Source organism: Pelophylax lessonae, assembly GCF_965119305.1.
Source record: "Pelophylax lessonae genome assembly, chromosome: 9".
NCBI lineage: Eukaryota > Metazoa > Chordata > Amphibia > Anura > Ranidae > Pelophylax > Pelophylax lessonae.
In genome coordinates, this window is record NC_138776.1 from 80,603,707 (window position 1) to 80,622,346 (window position 18,640).

At 48.6% G+C, this 18,640-nt stretch overlaps 1 protein-coding gene across 1 annotated transcript in view; it reads right to left on the bottom strand.

Moving 5' to 3' along the window:
• LOC309563305 (alpha-2-macroglobulin-like) overlaps window positions 1-18,640 on the bottom strand; it is a 233,640-nt gene that overhangs the window by 57,243 nt on the left and 157,757 nt on the right. Inside the window, exons 12-13 of the mRNA XM_082267704.1 lie at window positions 14,100-14,214; window positions 3,196-3,319 (exon numbers count right to left, since the gene is read on the bottom strand). Coding sequence (XP_082123830.1) covers window positions 3,196-3,319; window positions 14,100-14,214 — 239 coding nt within the window. The remainder of the gene's footprint in view (window positions 1-3,195; window positions 3,320-14,099; window positions 14,215-18,640) is intronic.

Here is an 18,640-nt window from a genome sequence, read left to right on the forward strand (position 1 = left end):
AACATGGCCAGTGCCGATGACGCCGTTCTCAGCTTAACTATACCACTTCTATAACTTCTTGAAAAACACTTTGGGCGATGATGGAAGAGGATGTGGCACAGGATGAGGAGGAGGAGGAAGAGGTATCATTTCCAAGATTTTCAGGGCAGTCATTCGCAAGTGGCTCCGAGGGTGGGTTCCTGCACCCACAAACGCCAGGGACACAATTGTCCAGCAGGGGCACAGTTCTGGAGGATGACGAGGATGAGGAGATGGAGGAGGATATGGAACCATGTTCACAGCAGGGTGGCACCCAGGCCAGCTCATGGCCATCACCGATGCATGGCTGGGACGATACGGAGGACACAGAGGATACACCTCCCACAGAGGACATCTTTTCGTTGCCTCTGGGCAGCCTGGCACACATGGGCGATTACATGCTGCAGTGTCTCCGCAACGACCGCCGAGTTTCCCATATTGTAACTTGTGCTGATTACTGGGTGGCCAACCTGCTGGATCCCCATTACAAGGACAATGTACCGTCCTTAATTCCCTCACTGGAGCGTGATCGGAAGATGCGCGAGTACAAACGCACCCTGGTAGACGCGCTGCTGGTGGCATTTCCACCTGACAGCGGGGGCACAGTGGAAGCACAAGGCCAAGGCAGAGGAGGAGGAAGAGGTCGCCAACGCAGCCAGGGCACCGCCAGCATCTCAGAAGGCAGGGTTAGCATGGCTGAAATGTGGAAACGCTTTGTCAGCACGCCACAACAAGCAGCAGCACCACCAGCTGATATGAAACATCTTAGCAGGAGGCGGCATTTCACTAACATGGTGGAGCAGTATGTGTGCACACGCCTAGACGTACTGAATGATGGGTCTGCCCCCTTCAACTTCTGGGTCTCCAAGATGGGCACATGGCCTGAGCTTGCCCTTTACGCCTTGGAGGTGCTGGCCTGCCCTGCAGCCAGTGTATTATCTGAACGTGTATTTAGCACGGCTGGGGGCGTTATCACAGACAAGCGCAACCGCCTGTCCAGAGCCAATGTGGGTAAGCTCATGTTAATTAAAATGAACCAGGCATGGATCCCACAGGACTTGTCTGTACCTTGTGCAGAATAGACATGTATACCGGCCTTACCCAGCCATTGTTGTGTTTGATCTTTCTTACTCTACCCTAATTTAAAAAAAAATGTAATTAAAAACCAAAACCAGTGTTGGCTACCTCGTCCTCCTCCTTCACCGCCGCTTCCACCTAAACCACCATATCCACCGCCATATCCACTGCCACCTCAACCTCCTACTCCATATGGGCCTCATCCTCCTCCTACATCATTCAAGATTATTATTTTTTATTTTTATGTTATTTTAAGTTATTTCCATATCCACATTTGTTTGCAGAGCACTTGCCATGCTCTTAAGATGATTTTGCTTCCATTTGCAGCCCTCTAGCCATTTCCATGTTTGTTTTAGAGCCATTTTAGTGCTCAAAAGTTCGGGTCACCATTGACTCGGGTCACGAATCCGGACTTTTTTTTCAAGTTCGGCCGGACCCGCCGAACAAGGACATCCAGGTGTTCGATCAACTCTAGTTACAAGTAGTTCCATGGGTAGGCATGTGCAGTTTATTTTCTCCACTGCAGGTGACGCTCAACCGTAGCGGCTCTGCAGCTAGAGAGGAAGTTAGGAGGAACATGGTCCTTGTATTGTTTCCTGGGTCAATGGGGAAGTGATCTGTTGGATGCTTTTGCCCCATTTGATTCTGGCACCCATCTTGGGTCAGGCAGAGCAGACTATTTAAGGCCATGTGTTTGGCGTGCTTTATGCAAGTCAGTAGTGCAGGGAAAGGTACCCCGTCTATTAGGGACAGTACTTGCGGCAGTAAATATATAAACCGTGGGTTGTAAAGGGTTGCCATTTTTACTAAGCACATATCAATCCATCTCCCCTTTCTTCCTTGAACTCTGGATCTGCCTTCTAGAGCATGTGACAAGAACTTTCCAGGATGCATCTGTTAGGCCAGGGTTACATCACCAGTGCCTCACTCAACCAGGAAGTGGAAAAACAGTAATTCCATAATCACATTGAAGCAAGTTAAGACAGGTTTCTTAAAGAGACTTGGAATATGAAGTAGCTAAGAGCTGCAAGACATTCTGATTATGTTGTCTGGTTGTTTATTGCCTGCCATAATGTTCATTGTGATTCTTTATCTCTGTAAGGTATTGTTACCATATTACAATGCAGAGAAAAGCATCTGTTAAAGAGGGGGGAGCGTAGGCAGGTACAGTTTATTTCTCCACTGCAGGTGGTGCTCAACCGCTGTGACTCTGCAGCTGGAGAGGAAGTCAGGAGGAACGTGGTTCCTCTATGTTTTCCTGGGTCACTGGGGAAGCAATCTGGTTGGATGCTGTTGCCATGACTCTGGTGGCAATCTTGGGTCAGTCAAAGCATATTTAAGGCCCTGTCTCCCGTGTTTGGCACGCTTTATGGGAGTGGGTACTGCAAGGAAAGGTACCCTTTCTGTTAGGGACAGTACTAGCAGTAGGGAAAGGTTCCTGATGAGGAGGGAAAGCGTAGGGTCGCATTTATTCCGGGTATCTTTCCAATTGGGCACAAAATGGCCAGGCCGCATTCTTTCCCCCTCTACAGAAGCTGTCATTCTAGCAGCAACCAGCATTGTCCACAGTGCACTTGATTAGGCAGTCTTCACACCAGGATTGTTGTGAACTGTTGCTGCATTGCTTCAATACAAGTTTATTATTGCAGCTGACTGTGGAAATTATTGTCGCAGCACCATGCTGCACCCCAACCACACATACCTGCATTTAAATATACCTCAGGCATTGTGTTTATTGTAAACTGATTACTTCTTTTTTAGAGTATGTCTACCTGATCAAAGGAAGGAAATCAGGCACATGACAGATCATAAAAAACAGATGTGCTCTTATTCTCTTAACATAGGTAGAAAACAACTACAGACACCTATGAGCTCGCTAGAAAGTAGCCTAGTGGATAGTAAAAATAAAACAAAATAAAACCAGTTATATATGTAATTGTTCTCATTTCTAATATTCATTTTTGTTAATAAACGGATAAAAAACAATTGTAGATGTTCCTTTGCTGATGAAGTCTTGTTCTGTTTTTTATTTCATTACCTTATTGCTGGGTACTACCTCTCTTAAGCGTTATTATTACTAAAATTCAGAGGTTTACTTACCCCACTGCTATAAGTTCAAAAAGGAGGGTCTCAGGAAAATAACTTCGTATTATTTTCTCCTCTTCTTTTTTTTCTCTTCTACCTGATAATACGCCGCTTGTTGGCTCTCCTGCCGGCCTATTACCTAAAAAGAAATACACACATGCTTATACAACCAAACCCATAGCTCTCAACAGTCCAGCATCTGGAAAGAAAGTCTCTTTAAAACCTAATCCTTGTATATTTTCCTTCCCAGTTGTCCCTCTTTCTGGTCTTATATACATCAATCAGCCATAACAGTGTTTCTCAACCTTTTTTTTTTAGTCAATGCACCCTTTAAAATTATGTACAGCCTCAAAGACACCCCATTCTTAAATGTAAAAAAAAAAAACCTTCTAATAGTTATACTGTACATAATGTAGCAACATCCTCACACATGGGACACCTGTAGGACCCTCTAGTTTAGTGTGCTAGAAGTTTTGTTAGTGTAGGTAAGTTATCCTGGCTGAGAGCCAGGCTGGCTTAATCTGGGTCAGGGCAAGTGACTCAGTGAGACTGGGTGACTCATCGGGTAGCATCTCTGGTGCCTCCCCCTACTTGCTGGAACCTTGGAGAAGTTTCTAGAAGAATGGCAAGAGGAAGAGCTTCCTAGAATATTGAGGAGGGCCCAAGCCACTCCCCCAGCAAGCGGGCTCACAGGGAGTAGGCCCTTTTTTTATACTTAGGGTCAGCCCAGCAGGGGCAGGAGAGTTTAGATGGAAGCTGGAGATGGAGTGCTGAGGAGGCTGTCAACGGCCCTTGAGGGTAACCCACCCCCAAGTCTGGAGGGGGTTACCTCCAGCCTGGGGCTCGTGTGCTGGAGGGGTTCTCTATAACACACGGCGGAGTCCTGTCCTGGATGCACGGAAGCAGGTGTGAATACAGCGGGAGAGAGTCAGCACATCTGGGAAATCTCCAGGGAGAGGTCAGCCAAGGTGGCTGAGTGTGCAATCTGGCAGGACTGTAGGAGGTTGTCAGGTGGGCTAGTGAAAGGATCAGCTGCAGCAAGGGGGGCTGGCAGTGCCTGAAGAGGTGGTGCTGGAATCACTAGCCACAGAGATGGAAGCTGGACACTGACTTTTGCTACACAGTTGAGGGGCACACGGCCCCTGCCTGTAAATAGTCTTTGCTTTATCTGACGGTTGCTTTTTGTCAGATCAACTAACAGTGTGCCAGCTGGATCTGTGATTTTGTTCTGCAAGCAAGTGAGGTGCTGGAGGAAGCTGAGGAGTGTATATACAGACTACGTATATAATTGAAGTGTCCCTGAAGAGTTGAGGTTGCTTGACTGTTTTCCTGACTCATGAGCATCTGTGGAAATTTGATGTGCCTGGCTGTGCAGGGTGGGGGATCCCTATTCATCAGTGGCTCCTACAGGGGATGCATTACACACCCAACATTGGTGGTGATATATTCTTTCAAAGCAAATACATCTTTGCCTACTGCTACTGACTAGTATTCCAATGTTGGCATTGACACCACTAGACCTCTGAAGGTATGCTGTGGGATCTGACACCTAGCCATCAGCAGTGGATCTTGTAAGTTACAAGGTGGGGCTTCAATGGATCACACTTGTTTTGCCAACACATCCTACAGATACTGGATTGGATTTAGATTTGGCGAATTTGGGGGCAAAGTCAACACCTCTAAGGCACCTACTTCTGGTGCTTTATGGTCCAGTTCGGAAGCTCACCTGCCCAATGTAGGTGCTTTTGGCTATGGACACGGGTTAGCATGGGCACTCTGACTGGTCTTCAGCTACACAGCCCCATACACAACCAACTGTGATGCACTATGTGACATTGACATTTTTCTATCATAACCAGCATCAACTTTTTCAGCAATTTGAGTCGTTTCTCAATTGGATCTGACTACACATGCCAGCCTCCCATGCATATGAATGAATCTTGGATACCCCTGTTGCCGGTTCATCATTTTTTCTTCTTTGATAACTTTTGGTTGGTCCTGACCACTGGAGACTGGGATGGGAACATCCTACAAGAGCTGCAGTTTTGGAGTTGATCTGACCCAGTTGTCTGGCCATTACAATTTGGCCAATGCTAAAAACACTGTCATGGTCTTACCTTCTTGCTGTTCTCCTTCGTTTGACATGTGCTGGCGGCCATCTTGGTTTCTGGGTTTCTTGTAGCCTCCCACCCTGCGGCTCCTCCTTCCCACTGGGAGGAGCTGGATGCCTAGCTCATATATATAGGAGGTCTGTGGCTTCAGTTCCTTGCTTGGTCCTCCTGTGTTCACATGTTTCTAAGACTGCTGCTGCTTCTGGTCCCTGATCCTGGCTTCGTCTGACTACCCTGCTGGTTCCTGATCCTGGCTTCGTCTGACTACCCTGCTGGTTCCTGACCTCTGGCTTCGCAAGGACTCTGCCTCGGTTTCGCCTTCCGTTTGGACTTTTGCTTTACAGCTTGATTTTCAATAAAGCCTTCTTATTTTCACTTATCTGTTGTTGTAAGTCTGGTTCATGGTTCCGTGACATTAGGACCAAGCCATGAATTCTGACGGTACAGGGCCATCCTCGCTACCCACGCTGGTTGCCAGACTTGATCAGCAGGATCACCTGTTGGGTCGGTTCGCCGTGGCGTTGCAAAGCCTGCTTGAACGCACGGCTCATTTCTCTCCCGTTGCCGATGGGTCGGTTGTCGCTCCTGGGCCCGCTCCTACTGCCGCTCCGGTTGTTGCGCCAGAGTCTACCCCGACACCTGTTGTTGCGCCTGCGGTGTTTCGGGGTATGACCGGTTCTGCCCCCCTTCCACAGCGCTTTGGGGGAGAGCCAACTCAGTGCCGAGGTTTCCTTAACCAGGTGGGCATTTATTTCGAGTTGCTGCCACATGCCTTTCCTACTGAGAGATCAAAGGTGGGCTTCTTAATTTCGCTGCTCTCGGACAAGGCCTTGGCCTGGGCCAGCCCTTTATGGGAGAACAACAATCCGGTGGTTGCCGAGTTTTCCGGTTTTGTTGCTTCTCTTCGGAGGGTATTCGATGTGCCGGCTCGTGCTGCCTCTGCTGCGAAGCTCCTTATGTCCATCAGACAGGGTTCATGATCCGTAGCTGAATACGCCATTGAGTTTCGTACCCTGGCAGCAGAGGTGGGCTGGAATAATGAGGCTCTGGTCGCTGCTTTCTCTCATGGTCTCTCGGATGCCTTGAAGGATGAGGTTGCAGCTAAGGACCTACCAGTGGAGCTCGAGTCTCTTATTTCTTTCTTGATTTTGATTGACACCAGACTCAGGGAGAGACCTTCCTTTAAGGAGAGTTTGCGGAGACCTCCTAACAGATTGGCGCCTACCTTTGCTGTCCCACCCGTGCCTCCCTCTCCTCCCACGCCTCCTGGGGATGACTTGGCTGGGGGTGAACCCATGCAGCTGGGCTTTGCTCGCCTGTCCAAGGGGGAGAGGGTACTCCGGAGACGCGAGGGTCGATGCATGTACTGTGGTCTCGGTGGGCATTTTCGGTTGGCATGTCCGAACCGTCCGGGAAACGCTCGCACCTGAGATCCTGTCGGGGGCAGATCTTGGGTGGAGTCTCCTCGTCCCCGGTTTCCCGTGTTGACAAACCACTGATCACTGTTGTCCTCTCCTGGGTCGGGGGCTCAGTGACGACCCAGGCATTGGTGGACTCTGGTGCTGGTGGTTTGTTCATTGATAGTGTGTTCGCTGCCGCCAATTCCATTCCTCTGCAGGCCCGAGGTTCTCCACTGGCTCTTGAGGCGATAGACGGCAGACCCCTTCTGCCGCCACACGTGACTCATGAGACCCTTCCAGTGGGGATAGCCATTGGTGCCGTTCACAGAGAGTCGGTCTGCTTCCAGGTTATTTTGTCTCCACACTACTCGGTGGTCTTGGGGTACCCCTGGCTCCAGAAGCATAATCCGACTTTCGATTGGAGATCGGCCGAGATCCTCTCGTGGTCACCGCAGTGTGGGGCTAGTTGCATCCATGGGCCTGTCAAGTTGCTGTGTACTTCCTCGGACTCTCTGTTGCCTCCTGAATACGAGGAGTACCGGGATGTATTCGATAAGGTGAGCGCGGTTGCCCTACCTCCGCACCACCCATACGATTGTGCCATCGAGTTACAACCTGGTGCCGTTCCTCCTCGTGGCAAGGTCTATCCACTGTCGGTAGCGGAGAATGAGGCCATGGAGGAGTACGTGAAGGAGGCGCTTTCACGCGGACACATTCGCAAATCCTCGTCCCCGGCAGGGGCTGGATTTTTCTTTGTGAAAAAGAAGGGCGGTGAGTTGAGGCCTTGCATCGATTACAGGGGTCTCAATCGCATCACGATCAAGAACGCTTACCCGATACCCTTGATTTCCGAGCTGTTCGATCGCCTTAAAGGGGCCACAGTCTTTACCAAACTCGACCTGAGGGCGGCATATAACCTCGTAAGGATCAAGGCGGGTGATGAGTGGAAGACCGCGTTTAACACCAGGTCCGGTCATTATGAATCCTTGGTTATGCCCTTTGGGTTGTGCAATGCGCCCGCAGTCTTTCAGGAATTCATTAACGATGTTTTCCGTGACCTGTTGCAGCAGTGTGTGGTGGTCTATTTGGATGACATCTTGGTATATTCTGAATCCATGGAGACCCACATTCTGGATGTCAGACGAGTGTTGCAACGGTTACGAGAGAACAAGCTGTTCGGTAAGCTTGAGAAATGCGAATTTCACCGATCCCAGGTAACCTTCTTAGGTTACATCATTTCCGCTGAGGGGTTCTCCATGGATCCTGAGAAGGTTTCGGCTGTCTTACAGTGGCCCCAGCCCAGTGGTCTTCGCTCCCTGCCGCGCTTTTTGGGCTTCGCCAATTATTATCGGAAGTTCATCAGGGACTTTTCCATGCTAGCCAAGCCTCTCACGGATCTGACCAGGAAGGGCAGTAATTCCCAGGTCTGGCCGCTCGAGGCCATCCGAGCTTTTGAGGCTCTAAAGTCCGCCTTTGTGTCGGCTCCGATTCTGTCGCATCCCAACCCTGGGTTGCCCTTTGTCCTCGAGGTGGACGCGTCTGAGACGGGAGTAGGCGCCCTTCTGTCTCAGCGTAGAACACCAGAGGGTCCTCTGCTTCCTTGTGGGTTTTACTCCCGGAAACTGTCTTCCGCGGAGTGCAACTATCAGATTGGTGACAGGGAGTTATTGGCCATCGTGCAGGCCCTTAAAGAATGGAGGCACTTGCTCGAGGGTTCGGTGGTTCCGGTCCTCATTCTGACGGACCACAAGAATCTGACCTACCTTTCTGAGGCCAAGAGATTGACACCACGTCAGGCCAGATGGGCTCTGTTCTTGTCACGCTTTGATTACGTGGTCTCCTACCTACCCGGTTCCAAGAACATCAGGGCGGATGCCTTATCACGGCAGTACTCCGACCTGTCCAGGGAGGAGTCGATTCCGACTTCGGTCATACCTCTGAATCAGATCCTGGCCGCCATTCGCACCAGCCTGACCTCTCCCCTGGGTGAGCAGATTTTGGCGGCTCAATCTGGTGCTCCCTCTGAGAGACCCAACGGCAGATGTTTTGTGCCTGAGGAGTTGCGCACTCGGTTGTTGCGAACCTACCATAACTCCAAGACCGCGGGGCATCCTGGAAAGAATCAGCTGTCCTGAGCTGTTTCACGTCTGTTCTGGTGGCCTTCCCTACGTTCCGACATCGCCGCATATGTAGCGGCATGCTCCGTTTGTGCCCAGAGTAAGTCCCCTCGGCACCTTCCGTTGGGCCTTCTGCAACCCATAGCCACCGGGGAGCGCCCATGGTCACACCTGGGGATGGATTTCATTGTGGACCTCCCTGCATCCCGAGGCCATACGGTCATTCTCATGATTGTGGATCGATTTTCCAAATCGGGGGAGTCAGTTTGTGTCCAGGTTCTGGCGCGCCTTTTGCTCCCAGTTGGGGATTCATCTCTCCTTCTCCTCGGCCTACCACCCTCAGTCCAATGGGGCCGCAGAACGATCCAATCAGGCCTTGGAACAATTCCTTCGTTGCTATGTCTCCGATCACCAAGACAATTGGGTTGACCTCCTGCCTTGGGCGGAGTTTGCCAGGAACACGGCAGTGAACTCTTCCTCTGGGACGTCTCCCTTCATGGCCAATTATGGGTTCCAACCTGCCATGTTACCGGAGGTATTCTCTCCCCAGGATATTCCAGCTGTGGAGGATCACCTTTCCGTCCTACGTGCTTCTTGGGTACAGATCCAGAAGTCCCTTGAGGCTTCTGCGCAGCGCCAGAGACTCCAGGCTGATCGCAGACGAGCGCCTGCTCCTTCCTACCAGGCCGGAGACCGTGTATGGTTGTCCACCCGCAACCTCAACCTTCGAGTGCCCACTCCCAAGCCGGCGCCTCGCTTTGTTGGTCCCTTCCGAGTGCTTCGCAGGGTAAACCCGGTAGCCTATGCCCTTGCGCTTCCTCCTGGCATGCGGATCTCCAACGTGTTTCATGTCTCCCTGTTGAAGCCACTGGTGTGTAATCGTTTCACTTCCTCGGTTCCTCGGCCCCGTCCGGTCCAAGTGGGCAATCGTGAGGAGTATGAGGTGAGCAATATCCTGGACTCACGCCTGGTCCGCGGTCGGGTGCAGTTTTTGGTTCATTGGCGTGGTTATGGTCCAGAGGAGCGTTCCTGGGTTCCCTCCGCAGATGTCCATGCTCCTGCCTTGCTCCGAGCCTTCCACGCACGCTTCCCTCAGAAACCGTTCTTTACTCCGCGGAGGAGGGGCCCTTGAGGGGGAGGTACTGTCATGGTCTTACCTTCTTGCTGTTCTCCTTCGTTTGACATGTGCTGGCGGCCATCTTGGTTTCTGGGTTTCTTGTAGCCTCCCACCCTGCGGCTCCTCCTTCCCACTGGGAGGAGCTGGATGCCTAGCTCATATATATAGGAGGTCTGTGGCTTCAGTTCCTTGCTTGGTCCTCCTGTGTTCACATGCTTCTAAGACTGCTGCTGCTTCTGGTCCCTGATCCTGGCTTCGTCTGACTACCCTGCTGGTTCCTGATCCTGGCTTCGTCTGACTACCCTGCTGGTTCCTGACCTCTGGCTTCGCGAGGACTCTGCCTCGGTTTCGCCTTCCGTTTGGACTTTTGCTTTACAGCTTGATTTTCAATAAAGCCTTCTTATTTTCACTTATCTGTTGTTGTACGTCTGGTTCATGGTTCCGTGACAAACACTCATATTGTTACTTGCCCATTTTTTCTACTTTCAACACATCAACCTCAGGGAAAACATGTTCACTCGCTGCCTAATATATCCCACCTCGTTTCAGATGCCATTGACACAAAATCATCAATGTTATTCGCTTTACCTGTCAGTGGTCATAATGTTATGGCTGATCAGTGTATAATCAGTGTATAAACCCCTCTATAAAAAAAAAAATAATAATAATAATAATAAGTCTTTAGCTGGAAGCAGAGTCCCAGGATGAGGGTGACGGCTGTTGTTCCTTCTGCAGTAGTGAGGAAAGTGGTCACAGGCAGTCGGCCTAGTGAGCCAGGTGTGGAGCTGAGCCTGGAAAAGCTGGGATTCTGTGGTGTGAGGAGAGTGCGCCAAGAATCTGGGGTTCTGTGCGGCCAACATCAATCGGGTCCCTGACCTAACCCCACCCAAGAACTATGCTAGGGCTCGGAATCAGAATGAGGCCTACGACTCTCTCATTAAACGAGAAGAGACCCCATTTTCTCCAGCTGGGAGAGGAAACCGGAAAACCCTTTCCAGATTTTCCAGGATGCAATGGCGGTTGCAGAAGAAGGTGGCCTTGGAGTATGGGTACGATTATTCCTACGCTCCATGGGAGGTCATGCTTCAGATTGAGGCTAAGAGAGAATCTTGGTGTGATGAGGCCATATGGGACTTCCTCTTTGTCCCCAAACCATATCGAAACCAATTCAGGATGGATCTGTGGAAAACCTTTCAATCCATCAGGACCCAATGGAATCACGGTCAGTCCATCTATCTGGACCGAGTGGAGGTCTGCCGCCCAGAACTGGAACTTTGAAAGTGGCTGCCCGGAAAAAGTGGGCAGCATGCCAAGAGTCTTTTGGTGGGGGGTGCCCTAGTGTCGTCAGGTGCCCTGGAAGAGACCTTTTGTTTCCCACGGGACTATTGGGTTGCTCAGGCTCCAGCAACCAAACTCCTGTTTTCCCTGAGGTTGATGTGTTGAAAGTAGAAAAAATGGGCAAGAAAAAAAAATGGGCAAGAAAAAAAAATGGACTGTTATTGATAGTCAGTGACAGGGTTCAGGATAACCTTGGAGGAGTGAACTGATTGCCGGGTCAAGACTACAAATGAAGCTGATCATTTAGTCAGGGATGTTGGATGAGAAGGCCGTCCCCGCGGGGAGGATCTTCTCACCATCCTGAGTTAGAATGGTGGATATGCAAAGTATGTGCCTATGAAGTGCCTAACCTTTTCTTCTTTTTTCAGGTTGTGTAGAATTTTAGTGTCAGTTAGTTAGGATGCTTTATCTACTCACCAGAGCAGGATTTGCTTGGTGGGGGGTGCATTGCTTAAAATGAACTCAAATTTTATTATATTGTACAACAGAGATATATATTTTTGCACATAACTTATTTCTTGTATATTCTTCCTTCCCTTTTCACCCTTTCCAGGTTTGTGGGATGATCCTAGTTTTTGTGTGTAGGATTTTTGTAGGGGGCGGCTGCCCCAGAGCCAATGGTGACATGGATCATTTTTGGTGGGGGGTGGATGTAGCACCCTCCTAGATAGGTGCTAGAATGAAAGCATTGTTTTGCTCCATCTGCTTATCAGGGAAGCATGATCTGTTAGTTATGCCTGTTACACGTGTCCAGGTGTGATTCACTTGGTCTGAGGGAATGTCCCCACTGTATCCAATAGGGGAGCCTGTTGGACAGTGAAGGAAACCCAGCCAGTGACACACAGGGTTTTGTGGCAGTCCCAGTGGGAGGGCACCACAGCATCCTGGGAATGACCATAAAAACTGAGGGCACATGTGACAAGGCGTCTTTGGCGGGAAGCAGAGTCCCAGGAGGAGGGTGACTGGTCACAGGCAGGGAAGTGGTCACAGGCAGTCCGCCTAGTGAGCCAGGTGTGGAGCTGAGCCTTGAAGGTCTTGGAAAAGCTGATGGTGGAGCTGTGGACATAGCTACCTGGGAAAAACAGAGCCCGTGATTACCAGGGGGCTTGTCAAGGGGTCTGCCCAGGAAGGGGGACCACTCCAGAGAGGTCAGTGGACAGAAGGTCAGCTCACACATGCAGTGATAGTAAAAGGGGGTGCCAAATAGAACCCTGAAGAGTAGAGTAAAGGGGGTGCCAAGTAGAACCCTGAAAAGTAAGTAGCTCGCCTTTCAAATACTTCACTTCAGTGGCAAGGTGAAGCAGCAGCCTTGCCACGTTCAACATAGCTAGAAGTCCTCAAGTTTGTGCATAGTTACCAAGTTGGAATATCCCACTCATCCCTTCTCCCATTCCAAGTTCTAAAATAAAAACAACAAAAACCAAATTCCCTGGACTGTTTACTGACTGACCTAAGACTTCAAAAATCGTTGCTATGGGTAATCCAGGAGAATCCGCTTCAAGCAGCTCCCAAGGGAGTTATGCTACACATGAATAATAACCCTAGAATGATAGCTCTCCTTCTGGTGTGCACAGCAATAGTAAACATGTGTAGTGCAGTCATTGGTTTTGTATGTCGGCGCTACCAATGCATGCATTTATGTTCATATGTGTATGGGGGGCCGGAGCGCTTTACATTTTTTTGGGGGGGGCTTAAGTGCACTTTTTTTTCACTTAACTTTATTGTTATCACATATGGGGCCAATATCCCCTATATGTTAGGATTCTGTGTGACAGGTTCCTCTTTGATGAGACATAAGGGGTCTATTAGAGTGTAGAATATGCACCATTTGCTTCTTTTGTGGCCTCAGCCGCCAAAGTGGCAGTAGGAAGCAAAGGTGACATAATACACGTTGTATCTGGGTTCTTTGTAGCCAGGGAAGATCAGCAAGCAGTCATTCGCTGGTCTCCCTCCCTTCTTCTCAGTAACATCTGCCATGCTGGTCCAGGGCCTGCAGATGGGACAGTTCTAATGAATGGCAACTGCCCTCTGAAAAGCAATCTACTGTGGTGGAACACTTTTCAGAAGGCAGCCATTTTTTTTTGTTTAAAAAATAACAGTGGTTATAACAAAGTGGTTTTGCACAGAGAAGCCCTGATCCTCCTCTTCGTGGGTCCATCGCTGACACTTCTGGCCCCTCCCTCCTGCCGAGTACCCCACGGCAAGCACCTTGCTATGGGGACACCAGAGCTAAACCGCAGTTCCCTGTGTCCATTTAGACATGGAGCCGTGGCTCGGCCCCACCCCCTCTTTACTCATTGGCCTACTGAGTTTAACAGCAGCAGCAGTTTAATGGCCAATGAGATTACTGGTCTGGCAATAAGGCTCCATTTAGACCTAGGCGATTTGAATTGTGGGTGGAATCGCCACAATTCTGCCCACAATTCCAAATCGCAGCAAATTCTGGGACATGTTTGTGATGCCATTAAAGGCACCACAATGACTGTGCACTTTTCCCACGATAAATCACACTGCAGATTTGCCGCAATTGCAGCGCAATGTATCGTGCGTCAAAATCACACTGCGATTGGGATGCCGTTAAGATGTAATGGCATCGCAAATACGTCCAAAGTTTTGTCGTGATTTGGAATCATGGACAGAATCGATGCGATTCCACCCACGATTCAAATCACCTAGGTGTGAATGGAGTCTTAGGTCTTTAAGGCAGACCTACAAAGTACCACCCACAACTGTCCATACAACCACACTGCATTAAAAAGAAACGTTCGTTTTTAGAAATAAGAAACTGTAGAAATAAGTACTGTACTTACATGAAAAGATCCTACAACAAACTTACTGAAAAGAATAGTGTGTCCTCCTGATCTGTCAGTTATGGCATCATAGATAGGAATGTCCACACAGTTTACTGGCTTCTTAATGTCCGCACTTGTTAAGATTTTTAACCGCAAACCCTGTAATTAAAAACACAGTGCAGTCAGCTTTTGCTCATTGTGGCTGATTGGCTAAAGTAATAGAGCACAATCACTTTGCAAACAGAATTTTCTTTAAACCAAGGGAATAGGTGAAGCTAGGGAAAAATTACCTTTGCTAAGAATACCCAGTCACATGCAAGAAAAAGTAAAAATAGGATTTTTGCTTGAACATGATTGGATAATTGAAGTAAAAACAGCTTTCCCCCATTCACTAAGTGATAATTCACAGCGCAAAAATTTAAATTCACCAATCACTTTTTTTTATTTTTCTTGCACATCATTAGGTATTCTTTGCAAAGCAAATATTACATGAGCCTCCCTATTTACTAAGCTTAGTGTAAATTTACTTTGTACAATTTGAATTAAACATTCTCCACTCCTTTAGAATATTGATTTCAATGAGTCCACTATGCTTTTTTGATATCACAAAAAAAAAAAAAAAAGATGTGGTGATGACACACTAAAATGTGCAATGTTATGTACAAATTTTATTTAAATTTATATTTTTAGTTTGTCAAGAGCAAGCAGTGACCCCAGGTGTAATCATGCACAGTAAAAGGAACATGTAATGCCAGAAGTAATGACAGCTCATTATGTTTTGATATGAATACACTTTATTCCTTCTAGAAGTCACAGTCCAAGTATAAGCCAATGTTTTGTTGGGAGGTTATACCAGAGAGTGTGCTGCCAGTGGTGAGAGGAAGGAGGGTTTTGGTTGGGTGGTATGAAATGGGGTACTGTGCTGGCAGTGGTGAGAGGGAGAAGGGTTCTGGTTGGGTGCTATGGAATGGGGTACTGTGCTGGCAGTGGTGAGAGGGAGAAGGGTTCTGGTTGGGTGCTATGGAATAGGGTGCTGTGCTGGCAGTGGTGAGAGGGAAAAAGGTTCTGGTTGGGTGCTATGGAATGGGGTGCTGTGCTGGCAGTGGTGACAGGGAGGAGGGTTCTGGTTGGGTGCTATGGAATAGGGTGCTGTGCTGGCAGTGGTGAGAGGGAGAAGGGTTCTGGTTGGGTGCTATGGAATAGGGTGAGGTGCTGGCAGTGGTGGGAGGGAGAAAGGTTCTGGTTGGGTGCTATGGAATGGGGTACTGTGCTGGCAGTGGTGAGAGGGAGAAGGGTTCTGGTTGGGTGCTATGGAATAGGGTGCTGTGCTGGCAGTGGTGGGAGGGAGAAATGTTCTGGTTGGGTGCTATGGAATGCGGTGCTGTGCTGGCAGTGGTGACAGGGAGGGGGGTTCTGGTTGGGTGCTATGGAATAGGGTGCTTTGAGTGGTGAGAGGGAGGAGGGTTCTGGTTGGGTGCTATGGAATAGGGTGCTGTGAGTGGTGAGAGGGAGGTGTGTTCTGGTTGGGTGCTATGGAATAGGGTGCTGTGCTGGCAGTTGTGAGAGGGAGGAGGGTTCTAGCTGGGTGCTATGGAATAGGGTGCTGTGCTGGCAGTAGAGAGAGGGAGGAGGATTCTGGTTGGGTGCTATGGAATGGGGTGCTGTGCTGGAAGAGTGGTGATAGCAGAGGGGCTGCCAGAATAATGAGTGTGTAGGGGGATTCTGGTAGGGGTGGTGGTGGGGGGGAGCTTTGCGGGCAGAGTGGGGGTCATAGAAATTTGTGGAATGCTGAGGGCTGGAAAGAAGCTGTTTGCTAAAATGAGGAGGCTCTGGTGGGTATTAAAAACTAATGAGGCAGTTCTGACAAAATAGAGGAGGTTTGGTGGGGTGATGAGAGTTAGGGAGGGTGTTCTGGTAGAGTTGAAGGGAGGCTTTGCTTAAATATTGGGGGGCTCTGTTGATGTGATGAGAGCTGGGGAAGCTGTTCTGGCAGAGTGTGGGGGCTCCAGTGCAGTGATGAGAGTAAGTTGTGCTTCAGTAGGTTGGTAGGAGTGCCCCCATCACAGCAGATAAATTACACTTGCAGAGAATGTTGGGTTCCTACCCCACATGAGTGGTAGTAATGCAAATTTCCTAAGCCTAGTGGGCCCCCAGGGAAACATGTAGTGGGAAAAGAACAATGAATGTGTAGTTTTAGCTTCCCTGTCCAGTGCCGAATTACCAAATAGGCAGAGTAGGCATCCGCCTATGGGCGACACGCAATTTAAGGGCCTTGCAATAACGGATCAAAATATAATTGATTTGATCTTGAAAGAAAATTACAATAAAGCTTTGTTAAATTGTTTACAAAAGATAGAAAAAAATTAATAAACTCAAAGGAACAAAAATGTTACATTAAAGACTCTACACAGAAAATACTGTATTAATGTAATGTACCCAAAAACAACCTTAACTACATAAATCATAGATATCAGTGTCATATTTCAGTATATTAATATTAAAAGCTCATCTTCTTTCAGCTGCCAGTTTGATGCAACCTATGTACATGTTATGTAAAGCAGTGATGGTCATCTCCATCTAGCAGCCATCATGCACACTACATAATTCAATGTTATCTCACTGGAGCATGTGCATGGGAAACCTGCAGAAACCTGTGAAGGGGCCCCAGTTTCGACTGCCTAGACACTTCCACAGAGTTTATTCCCACAATGACCCTGCTTTCCCCAAATCCTTTGATCACAGAGCCTATAGCTATGCATGTGTGGGGATTGAGAGGACAAAAAGCAGGATCCAGCACATCTCTGAAGCTCATCCTAATGGTACAGCCGCCCTATTAGATTGAACCCAGAAGCCATCTTGGAGAAATCCAATGGGGCAAAGTTATTCCTTAAAAATTGCCCTTTCTCTGCACATGTTCTCCTGGCGGGGGATTTCAACATGCCCCCGGACCAAGCCTAGACAAGCTCAATCCCGACTCCCACAGACTCCCCTATACTTAGATGGGCTGAAATGTTTGGTTTGAGTGACATATGGAGGTGGAAGCACCCTCAGGAGAGACAATTCACTTGTCACTCTGCCACGTATGCCACTTACTCTTGCATAAATTTAATTTAAGTAAGTAGCCCCCTACTTTCTCGCACTCAGAAGGTCTCTATTTTACCACGTGGCATTTTGGATCATGCCCTGGTACTCCTCATGCTTAGGACTGATTCAGCCTCTGGCCCTTGTCTCTGGAGATTGTAACGTTTCTGGGTCGCAGAGGAGCGGGTGACTCAGGAGGTGATGGCGGAGATGTTCGACTTCTGAATACACAATTGGGGTACTGCTGCCCTGTCTGTAACTTGGGATGCTTTTAAGGCATGCATTAGGGGGCAGTATCAGAGGATTATAGGTAAGATGTGGAGGGAGTCTTGTCTCAAGTTTGAAGAAGCTGAGGCTAGGGCCAAGGCTCTGGAATCCACCTATGTAACCACAGGAGACAGAGAAGTTTACTGTGACCTCCAGATACTATATAAAATAATAGGCTTATTTCATACTACTTCTTGCAGGAAAATCCCTATGTCCCAGTCCCAAAGAATCTTTGAACAGGGCGAGAGGTCTGGTAGGCTCTTGGCCTGGCTGGCTAGGGAACGCTCTACAACTTCTAACATAGCCAATATTAGGGATGAGGGGGGCTTTCTGTGCTCTGACCCATTCCAGATCAACACTCACTTTGCTTTATTCTATGAGAGGCTTTACTCTTCTAGGGTGGACTACACTCCTGACAGTCTAGCATCCTTTTTGGATGAGGTGGACTTTCCAGTTCTGACAGATACACTCAGACAGAGTTTGGACGCCCCCTTTACACTTAAAGAGATACAGACGGCAGTGACATCACTTCAAACGGAAAAGACGCCAGGCCCTAATGGTTTGCCTGCGGAATTTTTTAAGACCCATGCTGCCAAATTGCCCCCCACTTCCACGCCTTGCTTCATGCTGTGTCTGCAGAAGACCCTCTCCCACTCTCGATGTCGGAGGCAATTATAGTGGTAGTGCCCAAGCCTGGGAAGGACCCGGATATGTGCGCCGCATATAGGCCTATTTCTTTGTTCAATGTCGATGCTAAGATCTTCGCTAAGGTGCTTACTAACCCCCTTAACTCAGTAATCCTGTGTTTAGCTCATGATGATCAAACTGGCTTTATGCCAGGTAAAGGCACTGACATTAAGCTTCGACACCTTTACACCAATTTGGCCTATGTTCGCAGCGGTGACTCCCCTGGGGTGGTGGCCTCTCTGGATGCAGAAAAGGCCTTTGACTGTGTGGAGTGGGACTACTTGTGGCAGGTGCTCTGGAACTTTGGCTTTGGGTCTAAATTTGTGTCCTGGATTCAACTAATATACCATCAGGGGGTTGTTTTGGTGCCTCAAGCCAAGGGGGATGGGACTTTATGGGCAAGTGATCATATACAAAATATATATAAAATAAAATTTATTGAAAGAAATAAATTAAAAATTTAATTAAAAAAAGCACATATATAGTTGTGTTGGTAGGTGTTGGGTCATAGACCAAAAGTGAGTAGGTGAAGAGAAAGTTTTCAGAAAAT